The sequence below is a fragment of the Cupressus sempervirens genome, chromosome 6, assembly GCF_028749045.1.
Source record: "Cupressus sempervirens isolate cs-2001-9-10 chromosome 6, ASM2874904v1, whole genome shotgun sequence".
Classification (NCBI taxonomy): Eukaryota; Viridiplantae; Streptophyta; class Pinopsida; order Cupressales; family Cupressaceae; genus Cupressus; species Cupressus sempervirens.
In genome coordinates, this window is record NC_143123.1 from 329,176,330 (window position 1) to 329,200,982 (window position 24,653).

At 35.7% G+C, this 24,653-nt stretch overlaps 1 protein-coding gene across 5 annotated transcripts in view; it reads right to left on the reverse strand.

Moving 5' to 3' along the window:
* The window catches only part of LOC149552499 (calcium-transporting ATPase 5, plasma membrane-type-like), a 325,070-nt gene that overhangs the window by 85,008 nt on the left and 215,409 nt on the right, over positions 1-24,653 (reverse strand). For 4 of the 5 annotated variants that reach the window (XM_089788076.1, XM_089788075.1, XM_089788077.1 and 1 more), the window contains exons 27-30: positions 9,741-9,839; positions 9,364-9,501; positions 9,129-9,229; positions 8,965-9,010 (exon numbers count right to left, since the gene is read on the reverse strand). In XM_089788076.1, the coding sequence (XP_089644202.1) occupies positions 8,965-9,010; positions 9,129-9,229; positions 9,364-9,501; positions 9,741-9,839 (384 nt within the window). The remainder of the gene's footprint in view (positions 1-8,964; positions 9,011-9,128; positions 9,230-9,363; positions 9,502-9,740; positions 9,840-24,653) is intronic. The other variant, XR_016352944.1, reaches the window with a different exon arrangement.

A 24,653-nucleotide genomic window follows, 5' to 3' on the forward strand; every position in this document is an offset into this window, starting at 1 on the left:
CACTCACAAGACAGCAGTGACGGCAAAGGCAATATGGCTACTAGTCCAGAAGATTCCATAGAAAAGAAACAAGGCAACCGTCCACCTAGATTGTATATGTTGTTTGCATGAGGACATACAAAATCTTAGAGATGGGGGGAATGATGAATTTTAATTGTGTCTTACTTTCATTAGCATTTTTCCCTTATTTATCTTTCATCTTTTTATCATCACGTCCCTTTCTACCAATTTATTGATGGTGAAATAGGATATTTAGTATCTCTTTAAAAGGTGGGAGAATAATTCCTGAAGTGATCAATTGTTCTAAAAATAACATGTTTAAAGTTGAATTTGCTACAAGAACTGTATAATGAATGAGAAAGCTCATGGCACAAATGGATTGGGTGCTAAAAGACTGCAACCTTGTTTTGATTACTATCAGTTATTTAGGCTATTTTGAGTATATAGTATAAAGTTGCAAATGAATCGAAGACAACTTTGGTATTGTTTGTTTTATAGTTTAAAACGTATGGCCAATGGCCAAAACAAACTTGTATAGTTTTAGATAATGGCCTACAGCCATAATCATCTGATCTAAACTCTAATTTGGCGCTTTTAAAACTATATAAACTTGTGCATGATTGTAAGACACTAAGATTGATTCCAATATATCAAAAAGTTCTATTAAAAATCATTCTAGTGTTGACATATCTATTGGAGTTGGATAAATTACAATGGTTGTGTGATTAAGTTCCTTGCTCACCACAAGAACCAAAGGCAGGGCCCCCTATTGGGAGTTTTGGTGAGCTTGTTTATTTGTGTAGTTCGTGTGCTTTCAATTGGATTATGTTTATACGTATGTTTGGTTTCATTTATCTTATCTATGATTCAAATTTCTCTGGTTTAATGGTGAGTTCATTTAAATGCATGTAGACAATGGATGGACAGTAAGAATATGATCTATGTTATGTTTGTGAGGGGAAGGAACTGATTTATGAATTCAATTGAACTTCACTTCCTAGATCTCGTTGAAATTTGATCAACTCATTCTATTGCTGCCAGTATATACCATTCCTCTGCCACAGTCTTCTCAACATCCTATCACAATTCGTCATTCTCTGTATTCTGTGTCGGGACTTCCTATTGCCCGTATCACCTTATTCATCAATTATCACTAGGAAGACTTCCTATCACAACTGAACTTCCTATAGAAAATATAGTCCATCCTAAACTTTATTGTTAATACATATATTGGATCATTTAAAGATTGATTTTTGGTGTTGATATTTAATTGATCAAAGAGTGAGTTTTATATTTGATATTTAATTTAGTTGCTGTGACATGATTAATGTGACTTCACTATTGATAATTGGTTGGTTAATGTAATGATATTTTGGTAATCAATTAGATTAGGATCAAAGTGTGATGGTAGATTCTATTTTGCAAGTGTGAGTTCTTTTATCTTTCAGAGTGTGCATTTCAATTCTTTAGTTAAAAAGCTTTTAATTTGATTTCTTAGTGTGAGATTTAGGTCACATAATCACTTGGCCTATTATCTTCATCCCTTGAGTAGATAGACACTATATCTCTCATCAGCTTATGAGTCACAGATTGACACTCTTAGGGTATTTCAGTCCAAATTATATCTTAAAACAATTCATTAAAATAGATCCCACCTTTACCCTACACATGCTCTAGCTAAGTTCAGACAATATCTGGTGGATGGACGTTTTGTAGTGAGGATTGATCATAATAGCTTGCACAACTTTTTCTTGGCGCAGAAGGAACTAAATGAAAGGGAACAAAAGTGGATCAGCAAGATCCAAGCTTACGATTTTGATATTGAGTATATCAAGGGGAAGAACAATGTGGTTGCAAATGTTTTATCCAGAAGACCAGCTAGTGCCTCTTGTTGTGCTATGTTAGAGATTTCAGTTGATTAGAAGTCTCAACTATTAGTTGAGTATTCTAAAAACACCTTTGCTTGTGAGGTTATGGATGAACAGATTCAAGATGTCAGGTACAAGGTAATAGATAACATTATTTACTATAAGAACAGGATTTACTTGGCTCTTGAATCCAAATTGAAGGAGTAGATTATGCATGCCATTCATGCCAACCCTACAACAGGCCATCTTGGGTATTTTAAGATCTAATAGCAGATATGTGAAAGGTTTTCTTGGAAGGGTCTCAAGGGCGATGTCCACTGCCATGTTAAGAAGTGGCTTCCCTATCAACAAAAAAACTCAAAACATGTACACCCCGCTCACTTATTGCAGTCCCTACCTATTCCATAGCACAAGTGGGAAAGAATATTGATGGATTTTATCACCAGGCTTTTGAAAGTACAGGGTAAAGATAGTATTTTTGTGGTGGTAGACAGAGTAACAAAGTGCACCTATTTATTGTAGTGGCAGCTGATTGGACAACTTCTCAAGCAGCAACATTTTTCTTCAAGGAGGTCTTCTGATTACATGGTCTACCCAAGACTATTGTCAGTGAGTTCCTTAGCATGTTTTGGTAGAAACTTTTGAGACTTGCAGTGACTCAACTGACATCTAGTACCAGTTACCATCCACAGATGGATGGTCAAACGGAGATAGTGAATAAGTGGATAGAGGGGTACCTCCGTAATTACATTTCCAGACAACAACGACCGTGGGTCAGATGGTTGTGTTTGGGTGAATACTATTACAATTCTACCTATCACATGACTATTGGTATGTCACTATTCAAAGCACTTTATGGGTATGAATCTTTCTCTTTTGTGGATTCAACCTTAGCAAATAGTTGGGCACCATTGGCCAAAGATTTGTTATAGGAACAATAGGACATTCTATTCATTGCTAGAGAGGATATGCAACATGCTCAAAATCAACAAAAGATTTGTGCTATCAACACTAAACAAAGATAGTTCTTGAGGTTGGAGAGATGTTATTTCTATGACTCCAACCTTATCGAAAGAGCTCGCTGAAAAGGAAGGGGTCTGAGAAACTCAAGCCTAGATTTTATGGACCTTACAAGGTAACAAGGAAAATTGGGGAAGTTGGATATGACTTGGAGATACCATCAGACAGTAGGATTCATAATATCTTTCATGTCTCTTGTCTAAAAAGGGCCTTAGGGCAGCATATTACTGCATCACTAGGATTACCACCGCTTGATGAAGAAGGTAAATCGAAACTAGTACCCAGAGAAGCATTAGACACCATAGAAAGACAACTAAGAAGCATAATCATTAAAGAGTATTTGATTAGATGGGCTAATTTGTTAGTTGAAGATGCTACTTGCGAAGGTGAATATATTCTTTAGGACCCAACTCTTCGATTTCTTTTGTACTAACAATCCTAGTAAGGGAGGACTGTCATGTCCCCTCCCATCAACTAAATATCCTAGGCTGACACTTAGCCTATCCCACACCCCAATAAACCTAAGTCTTTTATTAAGGGGTGACTTGAGCGTGGAGGTGAGATAAGCTTATTATATTTAAAAACATCCACCTCACCTTGATGCAGTAAAGGACTGAGGTGTACCCCCAATGGATTTGACTTAGTCCCCAACAAATAACCACACAGTAGAAAATGAACAAGAAGATAGAGATTCGGATCTAGAGAGACAATATTGTATATATTAAAATCAAGTAGTTTACATCCAATATGTTGAGTTGTAAGGCCTTTGTTGTTACGGCCATTGCAAAGAAGAATACATCATTACAAAGAAGAAAACATCTCCAGACTCATATGCGAACTTCCATCTCCTAGCTACTCCATCTTACAACTGTCTCTCCATCCTGAATGATGACCCTAGACAACTCAAGAGTCTCTACTTATACCTAGTCAAGCCACAAGTCGGCCTAGTAGGTTAAACTAAATAAACAATTAGGCCACAAGTAGGTTGGCCTAGCAGATAACTAAATAAACACTCAGGCCATAGGTCATCCTAGAATAACTAAATAAACTCTCAGGCCACAGCTCAACCTAGTAGATAACTAAATAAACTGCTCGGTGACACCAGGAACACGACAATGCCGAGCAATATAGAAAACATCGAGCTCAGATGGTGAAGCAATGAACTCGCAAACAATCGAGCCCACTCAGTGAAGAGGAGCGACCAAAAAGTAACCGAGCTCGCTCGGTGAAAGAACACCAAAATTGTAACCAAGCTCGCTTTGTGAAGGAATGCCAGAATAGTAATCAAGCTCATTGAACAACAATAACTAAACACACCAAATCCATCACCGAGCACTCCAAAGTAGCTATTGAGAATTAAAGATGCTCCTACACCAAACTCCCCATGAAAATATCAAAGTGTGTCCCACACATCAATGCTAAAAAAAAATTTGTACTCCAGTTCATCTTAACCAAGTACCAATTCATACCTAGGCATGGTCCAGAGGGGCTAGGGGTGCACCAAGGTAACTAAGTTAATTTTTTCACAATGGAAGCCATAATTGCCATACTAAGCCTCATCTTAACTTCTTTCCTAACCCTAATAGAGGGTGGGAAACTACTATCAGAGGGCATTGAAACCTTGTACATAATTAATCCCAAGGCTTTCATGAACTCTTTTAAATACCACCACTTGGCCCAAGTGTATCACTAACTCCTATCAATACTACCACTTGGAAGTCACCTAACTTGGGACAGAATTATTCACCCCTCCCTAAAAAAACCAACCTATCTTGTCATTGCTATTAATGAAAGATTTAAGATTAGGCCAACATGGTCCTTATTTTGTTGATATGATTATATATTAATATGTGGACTTTTGATGTAAGAGTCACTCTCATGTTCTGATTATTTTCTGATCTCTTCAATTCTCAGGAATTTTGACAAACAATCAGTTTGCAATTGTAATTGTGACTTATTCGGATTCTCAAAGTAATGAATGGTTTATTTATTGAGCACTTCCACATTTTCTTTGCATACAACTCAAATGACACAAGACAATATTGAAAGAAGGAATATGTATAACTAGTTCCAGATTTCAAGAGAAACTAACTAGTTTCAGAATCATTTGTCAATACATTTTCAGAATAGAGTAAATTTGCAGACCTGATTTAGTTCACAATATAATGAACCGATTTATCAATGATTACATTTATTTGTTTGCAAAACACAACATGCAATAACGAACCGATTTATCAATGATTAATTTTACTTGAGTGCTACATATGTGTAGATCTGATGGCCAAGCTGAACAAGCAGCCCAGATTTTTGTCTTATTATATGAGAAACTGGATAATTAGTGATTTTATTAGTAAACAGCTGCCTTTGTTGCGGAATACTCTCTATAACTTGAAAACCTTATATAAGAATCGGAGGTTCCCTTTTCCTTTGTCATCATTCTTTATTAAAAATCAGAAATAGTGCTCAAATGGATGCCTTAATGTTTTGTGAAATTCAAGCTCCATCAGTGACTCTTGTTGGGGACATATGCCCCTTGTGCGCATAATGAGATTCCAGCTACCTCTAGAGGAGAAAACCAAACATCCATGCTTAACAGATGCAAGGTAAGATCAGGTGGCCCCAGGCCCCACAAAAGTCAACATTGTTTCTTTCCTCTATCGAATACCAAAGGCTTCAACTTCATTTTATAAAGTTGTATGTAATAACTTATAATATTGACTCTATTTGCCCATCAATTCTAGCACTAGTCTTTAAATTATTCATGAATCAAAATCCATACGCTGACAATTATTTCATATTTTTCCTTTGAAGAATTAATATATTCATTTGTTGCAATAATCCATAATAATTATTCTTTACTTAAAACATTCTCACATTTATCTAATCATTTACTTTTGTTCTTAATTCATAATTTGCAATTTTAAAGTTTTTTGTAATCCTTGCCATTTGAGAAACTTTCATTACATTCAAAATTCTAATTGATCTGCTATAAGTGTCTCGGACTTGAGTGATTTGTTCAAGATTGGGTACACCCGCCTTGGTCCTGCAGAGTCAGAAGTGTAGAAGACTTGAATTGAATTGATCGGTCTTGTCAAGTTGGCCTTAACCAATTGGATATCCCAGCATTGACTTGTAGGATTCCAATCTGCAGTTTTCGGAATCAACAGATCCAAGCATGAATTTTGACGAACTAGGATCCGCAAATGTCATTTAAGTGATGTTTGTTTTGCAAATTTTATAAAATTTTGACATCCTTAACCCTAAAAAGTGGAAATGAAAGGTTTATGTTGGCTTCTAATTCTCATTTGTTGTGCAAGTAGGTTTTTTTGTCTTGGTAATTAAATTTTAATCCATTAGTTCAACTTGAAACAATGATACTTAAATTTTCTCTTCTGATTTGATTTTAATGTTTTTTAAACGTTTGGTGTTGAACTTGAAGTATATGATGGTTTGCCCACAATTTGTGATGCTATGATTACAAGTTTTAAAATGTATGGTGTTTTTGTTGCTTAAGTCATATGATTTTATGATATTATGTGACATTCTAATTTTAACTCATGCTTCTAGGCTTCATAAATATGTGTATATATAATTTTTGACTAGCAACCCAACTGTGCATGCAATGAAGATTTTCTTTGGTTTTCTTTGCTAGAGTTTCATAATAGCATTTGATGAGAAGTTCTTAAATATTGGAGCAAACCAAATCCAAGTTTCTACCATACACTTCCTCTTATTTCCTTATCTTTGCTACCTTATCCATTTTTTGTTTGATTTGTAGCTGAGTTATGCAAATTGTATTAGCAAAACAAAATTCCCAAAGAAGCTATTGTGGCTACATCATAGTCTCCCCACCATCATGAATACCTCCCAAGATAAAGTCCAAATCTCAATCATATTCTAGGAAGCTCAATTCAGAGGCACCCTTTATCCTGAATACAGAAAAGGTAAGTTATTTTTTTTTATCCCATTATTTTTTGCAGATATTCTAAATTAAAATTATCTATCTTTGAATTTTTGAGTTAAATACATACCCTATAACTCATTTGATGGACTGGTCCAATTATTCATTTTCATTTCAGACATGATAAAAGAATGCCTGTTCATATTCAGTCATGATTTTATTATCTAATTTAATGTTAGTTTGGAAATATATTTGAATAGCATATATTTGTACAATTGATTTAAGGAATCAACTTGCTAGGTTGTTAGCAACAGCAAGTCTTCACCACAATGCAATCTGAACATAATAAACATGTTACACTTCTGTCATTTCAGTGGCTAGCAACTTACAACAATGGCGAGGGCATACACCTTATGGGACTATTGTATAATTAATAAATCAGGGAAGAATTCCCATGAAAATAAGACTTCAATGTTCTATGGAATTTCTCCTTTGCTCATTTTATGATCCAAGAAGCACAAGAGAATCCCCTAAAAATTGAACAAGTTCAAAATACATTGGGAACGAGTGAAACTGAGCTATGTATGGTATATATTTGATACAGAATAAATGTAGGACACAAACTGAATTGAAGAAGAAAGAAGTAATCAAAAATATTGAATGGGCAATATGCATGCCATAAAAGCCTCACAATTCACCAGTACATGGAAATGCACTTTAATTACATATTTACGAGAACATAACCAATGTTGAAACAGAGAGGACTGAAATACATGATGTTCAACTGGTGAATGCAAAACAAACTTTCAAAGATGGCATCCACTGCTAAATCAATATGCTTCTGCACCAGAACACACATCATCCATATTTTACCCCACTCAAGTCACTTGTAAGGAATAAATAAATAAATATAGCGCCTCTATCACTTGAGAGAGTGCTAAAATAAAGGAGTGTGAGTAACATGAAACAACTCCAATTGCAGATGCACCAAAATTACCTCTTTCCAACTATCGATAGGACAAGAAATACAAACTCAAGATTTGAGTAAAGATGAGACTAATACCCATCACTTATAAGCGAATTCAATGTTAAAAGTTGCTAGTATACACTCTGTTAGAAATGCCTACTGTATTGTGTAGCTATTAAGGCTAAAGTACTAGATGTGTACAATCCTTATACAGTCAACCACACAGAAATATATGGAAATTTTCTTATATAAAAATATGAGATAAACTTACATTGCTAGGATAAGTAGAGAAGTGATGAAAACCTCTAGAATAAACAGCATTCCTGCTAAGGATTATAAAATATGTCTTTCCATTTCATGGTTTATCAAGAAATGGCTTTCCAGGGCTGCGAAATGACCACAAATGGTTGAGAAGATTCCAAATGGGTGTTGATTTGCCTAGAAACTATTTCTTTACAGATCTTTTGTATTTCAAAGTGCATAGTTGCACAAACCACCTCTAAACACAAGCAGCTTAGAAAAATATATAGACTGAAAAAAAAAGAAAACACCTTAACCCAAAAATGATCAAAAGTAAATCTATCCTCTCATTTTTCACCAAATGAAAGACCATCCAATGGTTACAATTATGCCACAGTAGGTTTGGAGCTGCATGTGTACCTTGTAGGGGAGCTTTCAAGAAGCTTGGGATTGTAATAACTCGCTGGAACCATATTGAAGGATGAATCCACAAATTAAAGATCATTTTGAAGATTTGCCCTTGTATTTCTGAGGCATATTCTGGCTTACCCATTCCCCTGGCTCATGTTTATAATCTTAATGACCAGCTCTAACACCACAGTTTACATAATGAGCCCCACAATTCCAACCAAAGAGAATTTATCAAAGCCAAAATGGTCTGACAGGCATCCTTCCGTGGTAGCTTTAGTACTTAAGTGATTGCAAAATGTATGAAAAATTTCACATTTGCTTATTTAATAAACATTAGATCAACTTGATTTCAACATGACATGAATACCAAATAACGGCTTGTAATAATATTCAATAGTTTATGCTAGTTCTTAATTAAAACACGACTTTTTGCACTATTTCAAGGTTTACATGCTACAAATAACTTATAATACATGATCTTACTTTTTTTCTAAAGCAGGAAAGATGTAGAATTATTTCATTCAAATTAGCGAAGGGTTCTTAGAAAAGAGAATTACCTGGCCAAGAATATTTCGCCACATTAAATTTGTAACAAGAGGGTCCCTGTGGCATTAATCACAGAATTACCAAACAATTTACTTCTGTGCAAACTATAAAATTATACCCAAGCCTAGTTTTTGAAATAACTAGAACATTAGTCTTACGATTCAACTCTGTATACCTGAGCCCGATTGAAGGTTTTTGCATAAGATCATCAGTTGGAGGTTCAGTTGCTAGTGCAAGTGCCCCTAGTGTGTCCATAATCAAATTTATCCATAACATCTATAGCACCATAAAGATAACCTTAATTAATCATGATACAAATTTCTTTAAAATATTTGTAAGAAAAATGATATTAGTCTTTGAATGCATTGTGAAGGTAAGAACTTCCAAGATGACATAGGATTGATCTCTACCTGTACTGTTTTTAGAGGCACATTACCATTGGACACAGATGCAACAAAATTGATTCCTAAAGCTGCAACATTGACTGTTAATTGAAACTGGATAAACTTTTGAACATTTGCATAAACTGAACGCCCCCAACGCACCATCTAATAAATTGATGGATAAATCATAGTCAATTTTCAAATCTAGCAATATCTATAAAGAAAATTTAACATCAATTAAGATGTCAATACAAGCCCTAAAACCAAAAACAATAATTTGCTATCTAGTACACAAACTTCATTAATGACAAAATTTATAGTATTCCACTATATATAGTCTTCTATATACTCATGCTAGCACTATGAAAAAGATAGCATAATGATAATAGTATAAGTTGATTTACCTTGACCACTGATAAAAAGTTGTCATCTAAGATAATGACATCAGAGCTTTCCTTTGCAACTTCTGTTCCCGAGATTCCCATTGCAAGACCAATATCAGCCTAAAAATTCAAATCATTGTTTTCATTTTATTTATGGTTTTTTTCCTGAAAATATGCTACGTAGAAAATGAGTACATACAATAAACTCAAATTACATGTAAAAGCTTGAAATCGACCAAAAATATATAACATTATATGAGCATGCCTTTTACTTTCAAAAACAGAAAAATTAAAATAGATAAGCTCATTTTATTAGTAATAATGGATCCTAATGTGCACAATGCTATATTACTACTTTTGATTTGAAATAAAGCCCAAAAATGTTCTAGTACCTTAATGAAATTTATTATTAAGAGATATCAGATTTTCACAATCCATTGAAATTATTAGTCTGATTTCTGGATTAGATTGTGTTCAATTTTTTACCATCAATGTTTTGAATCATACTACATGATTCATCATCAGGATGAGAGAGCAGGAGATGCAAAACCAAGTGTTATAAAGTCACCTCTATAAAATGTTTCACAGTAGGGAATGTGTGAACATGATGTAGGTGTGATAGTTAAGGGAAGCTTTTTTGGGGGGGAAGTAAAGAATAGAAACTTAAATAATAGATATTTGTTGTAAAATTTGCCTTTTTGTAATAACTCCTAAAAGAACCTATGCCCAAAATTGAAGACAAATTGAAATCCACAAGTTGGAGAAGTTACCATTAAGTTGGTAACTTTCCTCTGAATCTCGGAGGTACAGTTCCTTCTCATGATGTGATTGGGATTTTGAGGTTTTTTTTACCAAAAAGTAGGAAAGGTTGCCAACCGGATCAAATATATTGCCATTTTTTATTTTCATTATCCCTATTGCAAGTGCATATTGGATTTGCAATTTGGATCAAATCCACTGTCATTTTTTATTTTCACTATCATTGTTTTTTTATAATTAATAAGTACATTTTTACTAATAGTCATAGATGATTTACGTCTGAGAATTACATCCCCATTTTTTCATTTCCTCCTATACAAATACAACACTTGAACCTGACACCTACCCATCACCCACAACAACCATAGAGTTTTAAACCCTAGCAGAAATAGGATTTTAACATCACAGAAACAGCCAGAAACTTGATACCTCAACAATATACACCTTTGATGGCATTTGCATAGCATATTTAACAATACTACGCAATTATAAGTTTCAATCAAACACTATTCATTTTACATTATAATCCAGAATTGATAGCTCTATCGATAGTAGCGGACACAAAAAACTTTTAAAACCATTCTTACACTCGAGCAGTAGCTACTGAATGACTGGCACACCCACCTCTTTTGGTTTGACCCCGACATGTCATAATTAATGGGAAATTACCCACTATGCCATCTTCATCTTTCTGCATTTCAATTTTCACGTTCATTCTTCCCCCACCATCTAATGAAAGGGATGAGCACATAATGCTGCACAACACTCATCCTCATAACACTCTGATATGTCAGTTCCTCTTTCAGGGACCGCCTATTTTGTAATATCCCTTCCCTAAATAATTTTAATAAATAAAAATTAAATATTAAAATTTTAGAAATAATGATAAGAACCATGATAAAATATAATTAGTGTAATAAATAAGTAATTCTTAATATGATAAATCTTACAACATATATTGTGTTATTAATATGATAAAGTATATAGCAAATAAATAATAAACATATTAAAATAATCATTGAAATCGATTTTCTTAGCAAATCCCAAATATGAAGTCGATGATGTCTTCAGTAGTAATTATAAATGATTATAATCACGTCCAAAAAGATATATCCAAAGAATAAAGAGAATTAATATTATTATAAATGTCAAAACCAGTTCAACATAGGGAGACCATGAGATGCTAACTTAGCATTAGTAATGATGCATAAGATAATAGTAATATTCTCTTCTCAAACATGAAACAGAAATAAAGAGAATGTTGAGGCAAGGTTATTATTATCAAAGACATATAAAGCAGCAAATACAACATAGTTGTCTAATATGATTTATTCTTTGAAACATTAGCTTCATTAAGGGTCTATTTGGTTCGTGGAAGATGACGGGAATTGGCTTTTTCATAATCCGGATTTGAAATTTTTTGTGTTTGTTTCAAAATTGGCAAAATGGAATTAGAATACTAGACTTCTAATTTTGTGTCAAAACCAAGTTATCAGACTTCCCACTAGCAACTAGGAATTGAAAATCAAAACCTAGTTATGCTTTTTGAGGAGTATAAAAAAATTAGATTGGACTATTTTTCTGGAGTCTGCTTTCAACTCCAAGCTTACACATAAAAATGTATCTTTCCACTCATCTTCCGAATGAAACAAACGATACAAGTAAAATCTCAAAATAGGGATGAAGATTTGCAAAACCTTCATTTGGCTAAATTGAGATTTGTAGAAAGCTCAATTTCTACAATTCCATGAACCAAACGGACCCTAAGGGAAGTATGTCAATCTCCAAGTAAACACATAGGATAATCATTTTAACCATATATGTTGGAAAGACAATCTGTCATTAGTCATTGAAGAAAAATACAGGAGGTATGACCTTTGGAAAATATGGACTTGTCCCTTCTGTACCATGGATTAATATATAAGGAAGATAATAACAATTGAATATGGGGAGAGATAGGCAACCAATAAGGAAAAGAATAGAACAAATACTAACGAATTGGACACACAGAAATATATGAGTTAATTAGAAATCTACAAGGCATCAAATACGCTATGCCCAAAAAATATAAGAGAACAAGGATTACTAAGAGGACTATTGAAGGACACACGACATAGATATAAAAAGTCAACCAGTCATATGAATTGGACTAGGATGCACTGGGGAGAATCAAACCCAAGAGATCATTCGAAAGAATATGATGTTCAATAAATATATAGTTTCAGCAATATGATAAGCAGAAGATAATGAAAGAATTTTGTGGCCGTGTTTGAATCTAGACTAGTTTATCGTTGAAGGAAGCCATCATTGGGCTAGAGGAAAGGAAGTCGAGTCATCACCAAAAACAATATAGAGTCGTCATTTATTTTATATGTAATCAAGCAATGAATGAAAGAATCATATAGCCAGTCATAAAATCCTCAGCATCTTCATATGAGACCACATAGTGCTATGGAAGGTTATCGAGACACAAAATATCATATTGTACATTAATAAAATATGGAGTCTATACAAAGATAACCATATAATAGTATTTCAAGAGTTATCAACGCATATGATTTGATGTAATATGGACAATTTATTCATTAGCAGAAACTACAACGAAGCAGTCACACTCACATTAACTTGTCAAAGTGAAATGATGGTCAGACCATCCAAATTAATAATTGATTTAATTCTTGCAGACCATATTTCTGATTAAGGGATTATTTGTGTAGTGTGTACATAGTGCAACTTACATGGGCAATTAATATAAAGATCGAACAACGTCTCGGTCCTAATATACTGAAGATCTGTTCAAGACATGGGGTACTATACATATATATAGAGAGATTAAGAGAAAAACTGATGAACCACTTGTAAGTCAATGACATAAATATTATAAGATGTTGATAAGCATATATAACTGCATGATTTTGAGAAGATTAAAAGAAGATAAACCTTTGATTATTATACCAATCAACTAGACCATGAGCCAAATATAAGTAATTTTTATAAAGGAAACTACCAATATAAATATCAATTGGGAATTTTATAGTAAATCAAGTAAGTTCCCAATGGGGGGCATTACACATTCAAATATAGAAGCCATCCCCAACAAGATTTCTTCATCAAAGAGAGAATGCATAACCCAATTCACAGTGCTCACTTTGTCCTCCAACTCCAGCCCCCATAAACTATAGAAACTATATCTATATTAAGTTTCCAATGCCAATGGTTCTGGAACTTGCTTCCCAGACGCTATCATTGTTTATTAAATAGTATACGAATTATATTAATAAAATTTACTATTAAAAAATTTAAAATTAGACATAAAAACTACAACTAGAAATATACAGAGAAATAATAAAATGAAAAAGTGCAGTCACTTCTTATAAAATAGCTCCCAAAGTTTTAAAAAAACAAAGAACAGCCAAAAAGCTCCGACCAACTTCAGAACAAAGACAAAAGGCAGCAATAAGTAAAAGAGGAATCATCGAAAGATAATTGCTACCAAAGGGAAAAGAAAGGTGATGTCAAAAGAAACAATTATTGTTTACAAGACAATCATACAAAGAAGCAAAGACATTACTACATAATAATAGAAAGTGAGGAAAACGTGAATTAAAAATTCCTATAACAGAAAGGGATAACATCTATGTAGCACCTGGAAACTGCACTATTTATTTTAATTATTAATTAATTAAGGTTTCATATTAATTAATTAAAAACTAGAACACAATGAGTATTTTAATTTCTCATTAATTAGTAATTAGAACAAATAGTGCATTTTGGGTGCTGCATGGTAGAAACGGTGCTTTTGAGAAGTGTGTAAGTAAAAAAATTGTTGTCACAATGAAGAAAACGCTTGGATTTGACATTTAAAAACAATTGCAGCCAGTTATAAATAGTGTGTCTCTTGTTAATTTTTCTCAGCTGTAGCATTTATCTCATGTAATATCATATGCCCTATTTTTGTTGTCTCAAAATTAGAAAAAGGAAAGTAGATGATCAGATAGATACCAAAGTGAATATGTTTCAGAGGCTTCCATGACTGTTTTTAAGCACAGTAACAAGAACCTTTTATAGTTGCAAAAGAATACAGCAAGAAAATCAGCATTCTCACTTTTTTCTTTGAAATTCTATCAACTACCTCAGGGATCAGTTGGGAAAAAAATCATATTCAGAACATCCAGAAGCTGTCAAAGTTTTGGAGTGTTTTCAAAGGATTCGACATGAAAGCATTAAAATAAAATTTCACATTTTTATGCAAGAGTTGCTAGACTTGATCGAAACAACAAATGGTTTTCATCACTGAACACAAAAGAGATGGAAATTTGTATTCCTCCAATTCAGACAGTCTAATTTGAAAAGTTTACTTATAGGATTTTTCATGAAGTTTACACTATAGATGGTTTCAAATTTAAGTCATGAAGATTGATAAATTCGGGGTAGAATTACTGGAGCTGTAGTTTATTTGACATTATTATTTGCAATGGCATGAGAGACTGGCAAACTTCAGGAGGTATCACTTGCAAAACATACAATGGACAAAGTGTGATGGATTACATTATTTTCTCTCAAAATTTTACATCTAGAGTGATAGAGTTCGACATTGGAGAAGGTCCTATAGAGATGATGTCAGATAGCATGCCTCTCTATATTAGGTTGGACTTTGTTCCAAGTAACCCAAATAATAAATAGGACATCCATGGGCAAAATACAGCGGTAACAAAGGAAGAATCCTTATAAAACAGGATAATAAGGACATATTCAGCATTGTTCTTAAACAGAAACTTTATATAATATACAATATCTTGACTGGCGAAAGGGTCAATAAGGAGATTGGGCATGTTTATAGTAGCTTGTTGGTTCATATTATACAGAAGGTGTTAAAGAAATGTAAAAGGTCTTGCAGTAGGAGAGCTACAAACACGTTTCTGGCAAATCTATGATAGGATGAAGAATGTAAGGCATCCAAGAGGTGTATAAAAGGGAAAGGTTTGAGCAGAGAAAACAAGAAGAAATATGAAAAACTGGTCCAAACAAAAAAAGAGGAGTATTTAAATGCAAGGAGGAGGGAATTAATATCTCTAGGAAAACACAATCAGAAAGACTTCTAGAAGGAACTACAACAAAGAAAACAACAAACTGAGAATAATATTACTGATACTCAATGGTTAGAATATGCAAAGGTACTTTATGAGCAGGCACACAAGAAGAAGTCTCCTCCTATTGTGAACACCTTGATGGAGCTCTTCAGGATGATATCAAACTGAGAATAAAGGAATCAGCAAGTGGTAAGGCAAGTGAAACTGACAAGCTTCAAGGTGAGAGTTGGAAGGAATTTTAGGAGGAATCCCTATATTTTAGGGATGAAGTAAGAGTTAGAAGGGACATACTATAAGCCCTCCAAGATCGTCCTAGATACTTTTGGCAGATTTTCTCTTTTTTATGAGAGTTCCTATATTTTAGGAAGGGATTGTTAGTCAGCTTGCAGTGGTCGCAGTAGTCAGCAGGGGGCATCAAACAAAATTCAGATTGGGGTCCAGAGGAGTTAGCTACAAATAATTTAGTTATTTCTTATGTTTGTCTTAATAAATTTATATTAAAGTGATTATTATAATTACTTTACAATATAATATGTTATTGAATATAATGGGTGAACCATCCCCTGGGCATATAACTTCATTTTATAACGTAACAAGGGGACAAGTTTCAATGAACAAAGGTCTCCCGTCTTGGACGTGTGCTAGAGAGGGCAGATAATGAATAGATTTTTATGTTTCTTAAAAATGCTTCAAACCCTAGAGTCATTTGACCTGTTCTTGGAAGAAAAATGAATTGAAATAAAGAGGGAAAAAAAGAGGAGAATGGATTCATTCCAGGTGTTTTAATATTGATTGCTTTGATGGTGGAGCTCCAGTAGCAAGTTCTTCAGCAAATCTGACCTTAACAACAAAGCCTCTTAGAGTGTTTTTAGTCATGGCCGAAATCCCACCACTTTATGATTCAAATTTTAGGATTCATTGATTGAAGAAAGGGAAGAAGAAATTAATTTCAGTGGAAGTAGCAGCAGATATGGTTTATAATTAAGAAATTGTAAACCATAGTGCATATCCAGATTTGACAGAATTCATTATATCAGATTAGTAATTCCAGGTCAGCCATACCACTAAAGGGAAGCACCACCTCAGCCCTAGCTTGGATGCCCAGTACAAGATAGGAAGAATTGAGCACCAAACTCTTATGCTCTCGTAGATCAGCTATTACCAGCCATTTACCAGTGAAAATGAATCAGGTGTCGTCAAAGATTGGGCCTCTTCCTTAGTTGTACAGCCCCAAGGATTTTCTGATTATCTTCCAGTTGAGGCGTGGGATCCTTAAAACATCAGATCTGCATCTACAATCAGAAGATATCAGCAGCAGTTGTTCCCAGGTCACAGAATAATGTCCCTGAAATATGCTATATGATATGTGATTGCCTTTGAGATTGAATTTTTTTAAAAAAACTCACTTGATTTAGTCAGTGATGGCATTAGCTCATGTTCATAGTGGTTTTCAGGAGTTGTTTCCAGCATTATTTCTTCAAGGTCACCATTGCAGCAACATTTTTTCAAAAACAAGAAACACAAAAAAATTGCAAAATTCATAAAAACCCTAAAAATTCAGAAAATCAATAAAATAAAATAAATTAGAATTTGTTGAACAGAACCAGACTAGGCAAAAAATGAATCCAGGGGTGCATCACGACAGTTTATATTAATAATAGCTACAATATTATGGCATTTTCTGGTCTTCAAAGCTTCTGGTGCTCAACATAGTTACCGATTCGTGAAATGAATCCGATTCGGGCACGTGAATAGGATTCGTGGATTCGTGATTTTTTTTTTCCCAATTATGATTCATGGAGGATTCATGAAAATATATATATATATGTATGTATGTATGTATGTATACACACACACACACACACAGATATATATATATATATATATATATATATATATATATATGCATTATATATACTAAAAAATGAGAGAAATATACATAATTCTAAAACTAAATCATTTCATAGTATGAATCTATGATTCTGATATGAATCTATGGACCAAATCCATAATGATTATAAGAAAATAATCGGAAAAAAAAAAACTAAAAAAACCTTTTAAAAAATTCAAAAAATCCAGCCCTAGATCCAGCCTCTAGGTCACAAATCCGGTAACTAAGGTGTTCAATGATAGATTCTTTCTTTTATACCGCATAAACTAGTCATCACTGATTAGCTAAAGTTATCATCTTAGTGCCATTCAGAACAAACTAAAACCAAGATGGGTGTGGGGAAATAAGAGACACATCCTCATAGAAAATATTGATTTAAATGTACATTATTTTGCTTGTGTGAGTTCGACTGGTGCCATTTAATCTTCTTAATTGTATCTCCCTCATTTAATTCATAAATTTTGTGTCATGAGGCACTCAATTAAGACAATAGTTACACTCATTATGACCCTTTTCAGCAAGTGCCACTTTCCATCTTAATGATACTAGTAGTAGCATGATTTAATTTAATTTTTACCTCCCTGCATCAATTTCTTTATTAATTTATGTGAATAACTTTTTCCATTTATCTAATACTCTAATTGATGGATACATTATTTCCTTTATATATAATAATAATATTTGACCTTTGAATTAGAAATTAAATAAAGCCATAACAGAGCCTGGTCCATGTTAGGATCATGCCCTGTAACCATTCTACTATTCATGAAGCTTGGCCAATGATTTGGTCAAGAGATTGCAAACCTGATCGCAGGCATTAAAATATATTTGAGATTTTCTTTTGACAATTACTGAATCTTATTGCAATTATCCCACATTAATAGAGTTGGAGACCAAATAGTAATGCATGTAAACAGCTACATAAAGAGTTTTTAAAGGAAAAGGGTTTTGCTGGGATCATTGTTAGTTGTCTAAGAGTTTGTGTAAAATATTCCATACCATGCAAGATTTAGCCTAAAAGTATAGTCATCCAAGATAGGAAGTCCTATGAAAGCTTACAAAATATGAGATGAGATATGAGAAAATAATTATGTACTATCAAAGGACACAAATATACATTAATAATGGATTGTGTGATTAGATTTATATTATAAAGAAAAATCCTTGGATATATATGTCAAGGTGAGACATAAGATTATATGTTTTAATTTTATGCCTTGAGACATAAAGTGATGTGTACCCTAATTAAACTAAAGTAACAAGTGTGAATGTAATGTCCCCTCTTTAGTTCGACATGACATTGATCATGGATTTTGCCTATTCTAGACTCTCGTAGGCAAATGGTGTGGAGAGAGAGAGTCAATTCTGCGGATTAGATGGTCATATCTTGCTCTTGAAGAAGTGTTAAGAGGTTATATTTTATTATTATGTGTTATTGGGGCCTACATGTTATAATTTTAAGTTGAGTTGCACTTTTTATTTTATAAAATTACTTTATTATAAAAAGTGCATTATAATGAGATTTTATAAAGGATGTTTCTAGAAGTTCTAGAAACTTCTTAGAAAAGTGAATAAATAGAGGGCTGGGCCTCTCATTTTGGACATGCTTGGATTTGAGATTTCTTCTACTTCTTCCATTGTGGAGCAAATTTGTAGTCTCTTGGGTCTGCAAATTATTTGATCTTTGAGAACGAATCACGCCCTTGGATTGGCGACTTTGAGGGTGTGAAATATCACCTGAATTGTTGCATTTGAGGAGTTGGTAATTCAGCCATCTCATTTGGACTTCATTGAGATTCAGTTATAAGGGTTTACTTTGGTTGGAATAAGGGTTTCAGTTGTGCCCTAGCATTTGTGGATTGATTAACAGGGTTTGTAGACACAGTTGTGCATTATTTTCAGACTGCCAGTCTAGGGTTTGGACCCACGTTTTTGCTCATAACTCCTAATTGGTTTGACGGATGAATTTCATATTTTAGGGGGTTATTCAGCAACTCTAGGCACCCAGATTTATTGCTTTTGGAGTGACAAAAACGCTGCAATATTTTTATCTAGCAGCCGTACCAGGCCGTACCTGTACGGCCCTGTCAGTTGGGCAGCAGCAGCAATTTTGTGAGTCAGTTTGGGGCAGATTGTGAGGTCTTCGTGTGGCATTAATTCAGCATTCATATCCGGCAAAATTGGAGCTATTCCAGGTGCACAAACTGAAGTTTTGATTGCCAAAATATTGCATGTTATGGATTAGAACAGTCAGCACTGTCATTGCATAAATAGTTATTTCCAGTCATTAATAACTATTGTAAAAGTTTCGTCATTTGCATTCCAAATCTGAATTGGGTTATTGTTCATGTCATAACATTGCATTGTCAAGAGCTTGATGTATTAGAAGTGCATAGTTGTGACAGTCTCTCATTGTAATCAGTTCTATTTGCTGTCATAAAAATCAGAATTGCATTGGACTTCATATTTGAGTTTCATATTGTCATCTATCTCTTAGATTGGTAGTGTTATAATTTGGAATTGTTGTTCATACATTATTGGCATCATATATTGAGGTTTCGTTGTACAACAATTAGTAATATTGCAGCCTTATTCGGTTACATGCCAACTGTTTGACAAAATTCCTAAGTCCAGTTTGAGGGTTTCAGTGGCCTTTATAGTAAGGGTCATTACAGTGGTATCAGAGCTATAAGTCCTGCCATCCTGTGGAGGTCTTATAGGGAATTTGGAACAGCTGGATAGAAGGGAAAGTGTTTGACGAAATGTCAAAACACTAAAATCAGAACATTTATGTTTGAGCATGCGACAGAGGCTTTATAATTTCCGCAATACCAAAGCAAGACAAGATAGGATTTCAAACCTGCAGAGTGAATAGTCTAGCTCATCTGTACAGGTGGACATAGAATCCAGTCATACAAACACAGGGGAGGTATTCTTTGATCAAGACTACGACTACAATATGGATAGAGGCGGGAATGCCGGTCCAGATCAGCGAGAGGAAAGATTTTTACAGTTATTAGACACCTTGGCACAGGGACAGCGATTAGCCGAACAAAGAGCACAGGAACAGAATCAGAGAATGGAGCTTATGATGCAAATGATGGCTCGTCAAATGGGGTTGAATGCTAACATAGGTGGAGGAAATAATCAGAATGGTAACAATCAGAATGGGAATAATCAGGATGGGATACATAATGGAGGCGAACAAATTGGGAACAATTTCGGTCATGCACCCCAGCAAGCTAGGACAGTGAGTTCGAGACCTATGATTCCCACGTTCCTTCCTAGAGCTCTAGAGCAGCCAGTACCAGAACCCCAGATCACTGACATACAGGATCAGCTAAGGAGAGATTGGGAAGCAGGAGGTCCAGATTTTACAACTGCAATCACCTTTAGAGAGAATATGGATGTGCGGATGAAGCATATGCCCCGTGGACATGACAGGACTCAGAGCTATGAGCTACGAAAGAAAGTAGGGAAACTTCAGTTACCATATTATGATGGCTCAGGGAAGTCTACAGCAAGAGCTTGGGTTCAAAAACTTGACACATACTTTCAATTGAACCCTATGTCTGAGGAAGAAGCTATTAAGTATGCAGCAATTCACCTGGATGGGTTAGCACACGAGTGGTGGCATCACGGTATGATCACTATGGGTCATGCACACATTACCTCATATGTGGAGTTTACGGAGAGACTGATTGAACGTTTTGATAAGAAGGATCCAGAACTCCATTTCAAGGAGTTAGCTCAGCTTAAACAATGGGGATCATTGGAAACATACATTTCAGAATTTCAAAAACTTGCAGTGTTAGTAACAGATGTATCTGAACAGAGGCTATTGGTTTTATTTATGGATGGGCTAGTTGATCCGTTGAGAGGGTGGATTAAAGCTCTCAACCCTCCCACTTTGCAGGAAGCCAATAAGAAAGCTCGTGACATGGATTCCTCTTCAGCTTCTAAAAATAAATTCCAGGCAAAGAGTTTCCCTTCAGGAAAAGATAGGGACAGGAAACCCTTTCATAGAGAGGCATAGCTACCTAAGGAGGAAAGTAAGAGGTTGGACAAGGAGACACTTAATGACTTGCGTAGGAAGAAGCTATGCTTCTATTGCAAAGGCCTGTATGAGTATGGCCATGACTGTCCTATGAGGCCAAAAGGGAAGGCCAACCGAGCAATGTGGGCTTATTACAAAGGTTCAGATTCAGATAGTTCAGAACATCATGATGAGGATCCTGATGAAGCAGAGGGAGAACAGGAAATAGACAATGTAGGGCAACAGCAGGGAACAGAGCTACATTTACAGGAAGCACGACTGTCTAGTATCCAGAGAGAGGGATCTTTCAGACTTCGGGGAGTTTTGGCTGGGTAGAAGGTTATTACATTATTGGACACAGGTGCCACACATAATTTCATTGATGCACGATTCGTGGAGAAGCGTGGACTCATTACTGAGGAGTTCGTGGGACTAAGAGTCAAGGTAGCTGATGGATACACTCTTCGTTGTGACAGGATGGTACGAGACCTACCTTTGCGCCTGAACAACTATGAGTTTAAGGCGGACTATCATGTGGTCAACATGGGTGACATGGATATAGTACTTGGAATGCAGTGGCTACATTCATTGAAGGTGGTCACCCTGAGACTAGAGGATATGGAGATACAATTCGAAGTGAATGGTAGGACTCATGTGCTTAAGGCTATCCGTAATGGAGACATCAGGACTATCTCATTTAGGCGGCTGGAGAGATTAACTAGGCATAATGATATAGAGTGGGCAGCAGTTTGTACTTTGACACCTACACAGGAGGAGCAACATAAGACGGAATATCATCCTGATATTCAGAAATTGAGGATTAAGTACGAAAAGGTATTCAGTGAGATTCCACCAGGCAGGCCACCGGACAGAGGCATTGAGCATGTTATTGAGCTGGAGGAAGGTGCTAAGCCTATCATGATCACACCATATCGACACCCAAAGCGACTCAAGGATGAGATCGAAAGGACCATCGAGGAGTTGCTAGCTATGGGGCACATCCGACCAAGTAAGTCACCTTTTGCATCTTCTGTTGTTTTGGTACAAAAGAAGGATGGAACTCTTCGGATGTGTGTTGATTACAGGGAATTAAATAAGAGAACCATTAAGAACAGGTATCCCATTCCTCGCATTGATGAGTTGATAGATGAATTGCATGGGGCTCATTATTTCATGAAAATTGATTTGAGATCAGGATATCACCAGATCAGAGTCCGTGAACAGGATATTGAGAAAACTGCTTTCAGATGTCATTGTGGGCACTTTGAGTTTGTAGTCATGCCTTTCGGCCTGACCAATGCACCTGCCACTTTCCAGTCCACTATGAACAGAGTTTTCCACCATCAGTTGAGGAAATTCGTGCTGGTGTTTTTTGATGACATTTTGATCTATAGCCGATCATGGCAGGAGCATCTAGATCATTTGGAGACAGTGTTGAGCATTTTACAGAAGGAGTCCTTGTATGCAAAAGAGTCCAAATGTGACTTAGGGATGACCAAGCTGTTATATTTGGGACACATTATTAGTGCAGATGGAGTGCGGATGGATCCTGAAAAGATTCGTGCTATTGTTGATTGGCCTCCACCAGAGAACCTTACACAGTTGAGGGGGTTCCTTGGTTTATGTGGTTTCTATCGCAGGTTTGTCAGTGGCTACTCACGACATGCAACTCCCATGACAGATCTATTGAAAAAAGGGGAATTTGTGTGGACTCAGAAGGCACAGGACTGTTTTATGAGGTTTAAGGAGATAATGACTACGTGCCCAGTTCTAGCATTACCTGATTTCACGAAGCCATTTGAGCTTCAATGTGATGCATCTGGAGAGGGAGTAGGTGCTGTACTTATGCAGAATAAGCACCCCATAGCTTATGAGAGCAGGAAGCTCAGAGGCCCCGAGCATTCATTCAGTATATATGATAAGGAGATGTTGGCCATCATGCATGCTTTAGCCAAATTCAGACAATATCTTGTGGGTAGCAAGTTTTGTATTAAAACTGATCATAACAGTTTGAGGCATTTCTTGGGACAACGGGACCTGAATGATCGCCAACAAAGGTGGGTAAGTAAGTTGCAGGCATATGATTTTGACATCTCATATGTCAAGGGAACTCAGAATGTTGTTGCAGATGCTCTTTCTCGAAGGCCACACCTCACTCTTATGGTTCAGATATCAGAGGATTGGCGACACTTGATTATAGCAGAGTATGCCAGGGATACATGGGCCTCCGATATAGTGGAGGGAACAGTGATTGATACCAGATACACACTTGTAGATGATTTAATCATTTACAAGAACAGGATTTACCTAGTCCCAGGATCGAAGGTTAAGCAACTGATTTTGAGAGCATTTCACGACTCACCGACAACAGGCCATCCCGGGTACTTCAAGACTTACAGGTCAGTTCGAGAGCGGTTCACTTGGAAGGGGCTGAAAGCTGATGTTTTGCAGTACGTTCGAGAGTGTCTTGTTTGCCAGCAAAACAAACAAGAACACACCTATCCGGCAGGGTTCCTACAGCCACTTCCGATCCCTGACAGGAAGTGGGAGTGCATCTCCATGGACTTTATCACAGGTTTGCCCAAGGTACAAGGACAAGATTGTATTTATGTGGTGGTAGATAGATTAACAAAATATGCTCATTTCTTTCCTATCACCACTACCCACTCAGCAGCTCAGGTGGCAGAGGTTTTCTTTCGAGAGGTTTTCAGATTGCACGGATTGCCTCGGAACATTGTGAGTGACAGGGATAGCCATTTCATGAGTCATTTTTGGCAGGAGGTATTCCGGTTATGTGGCACGGAGCTTACACCCAGCACTAGCTATCACCCACAAACCGATGGTCAGACGGAGATTGTGAACAAATGGGTGGAAGGGTATTTAAGGAATTATGTGGCAGCTCAGCAGCGAGCTTGGGTCAGATGGATATATCTCTGCGAGTGTTGTTACAATACTACATATCACATCACTATACAGATGACCCCTTCATGGCACTTTACGGTTATGAAGCACCTAGTTTCTTGGATTTGTTGTTGGGCGACAGCCGGGTACCCAGTGCAGGAGAATTATTACAAGAGAGTAAGGATATAGTTGCTACTCTCAAAGATAATATTGCGAGAGCTCAGAACCAGCAGAAGCAGTATGCAGGCCAGAAGAGG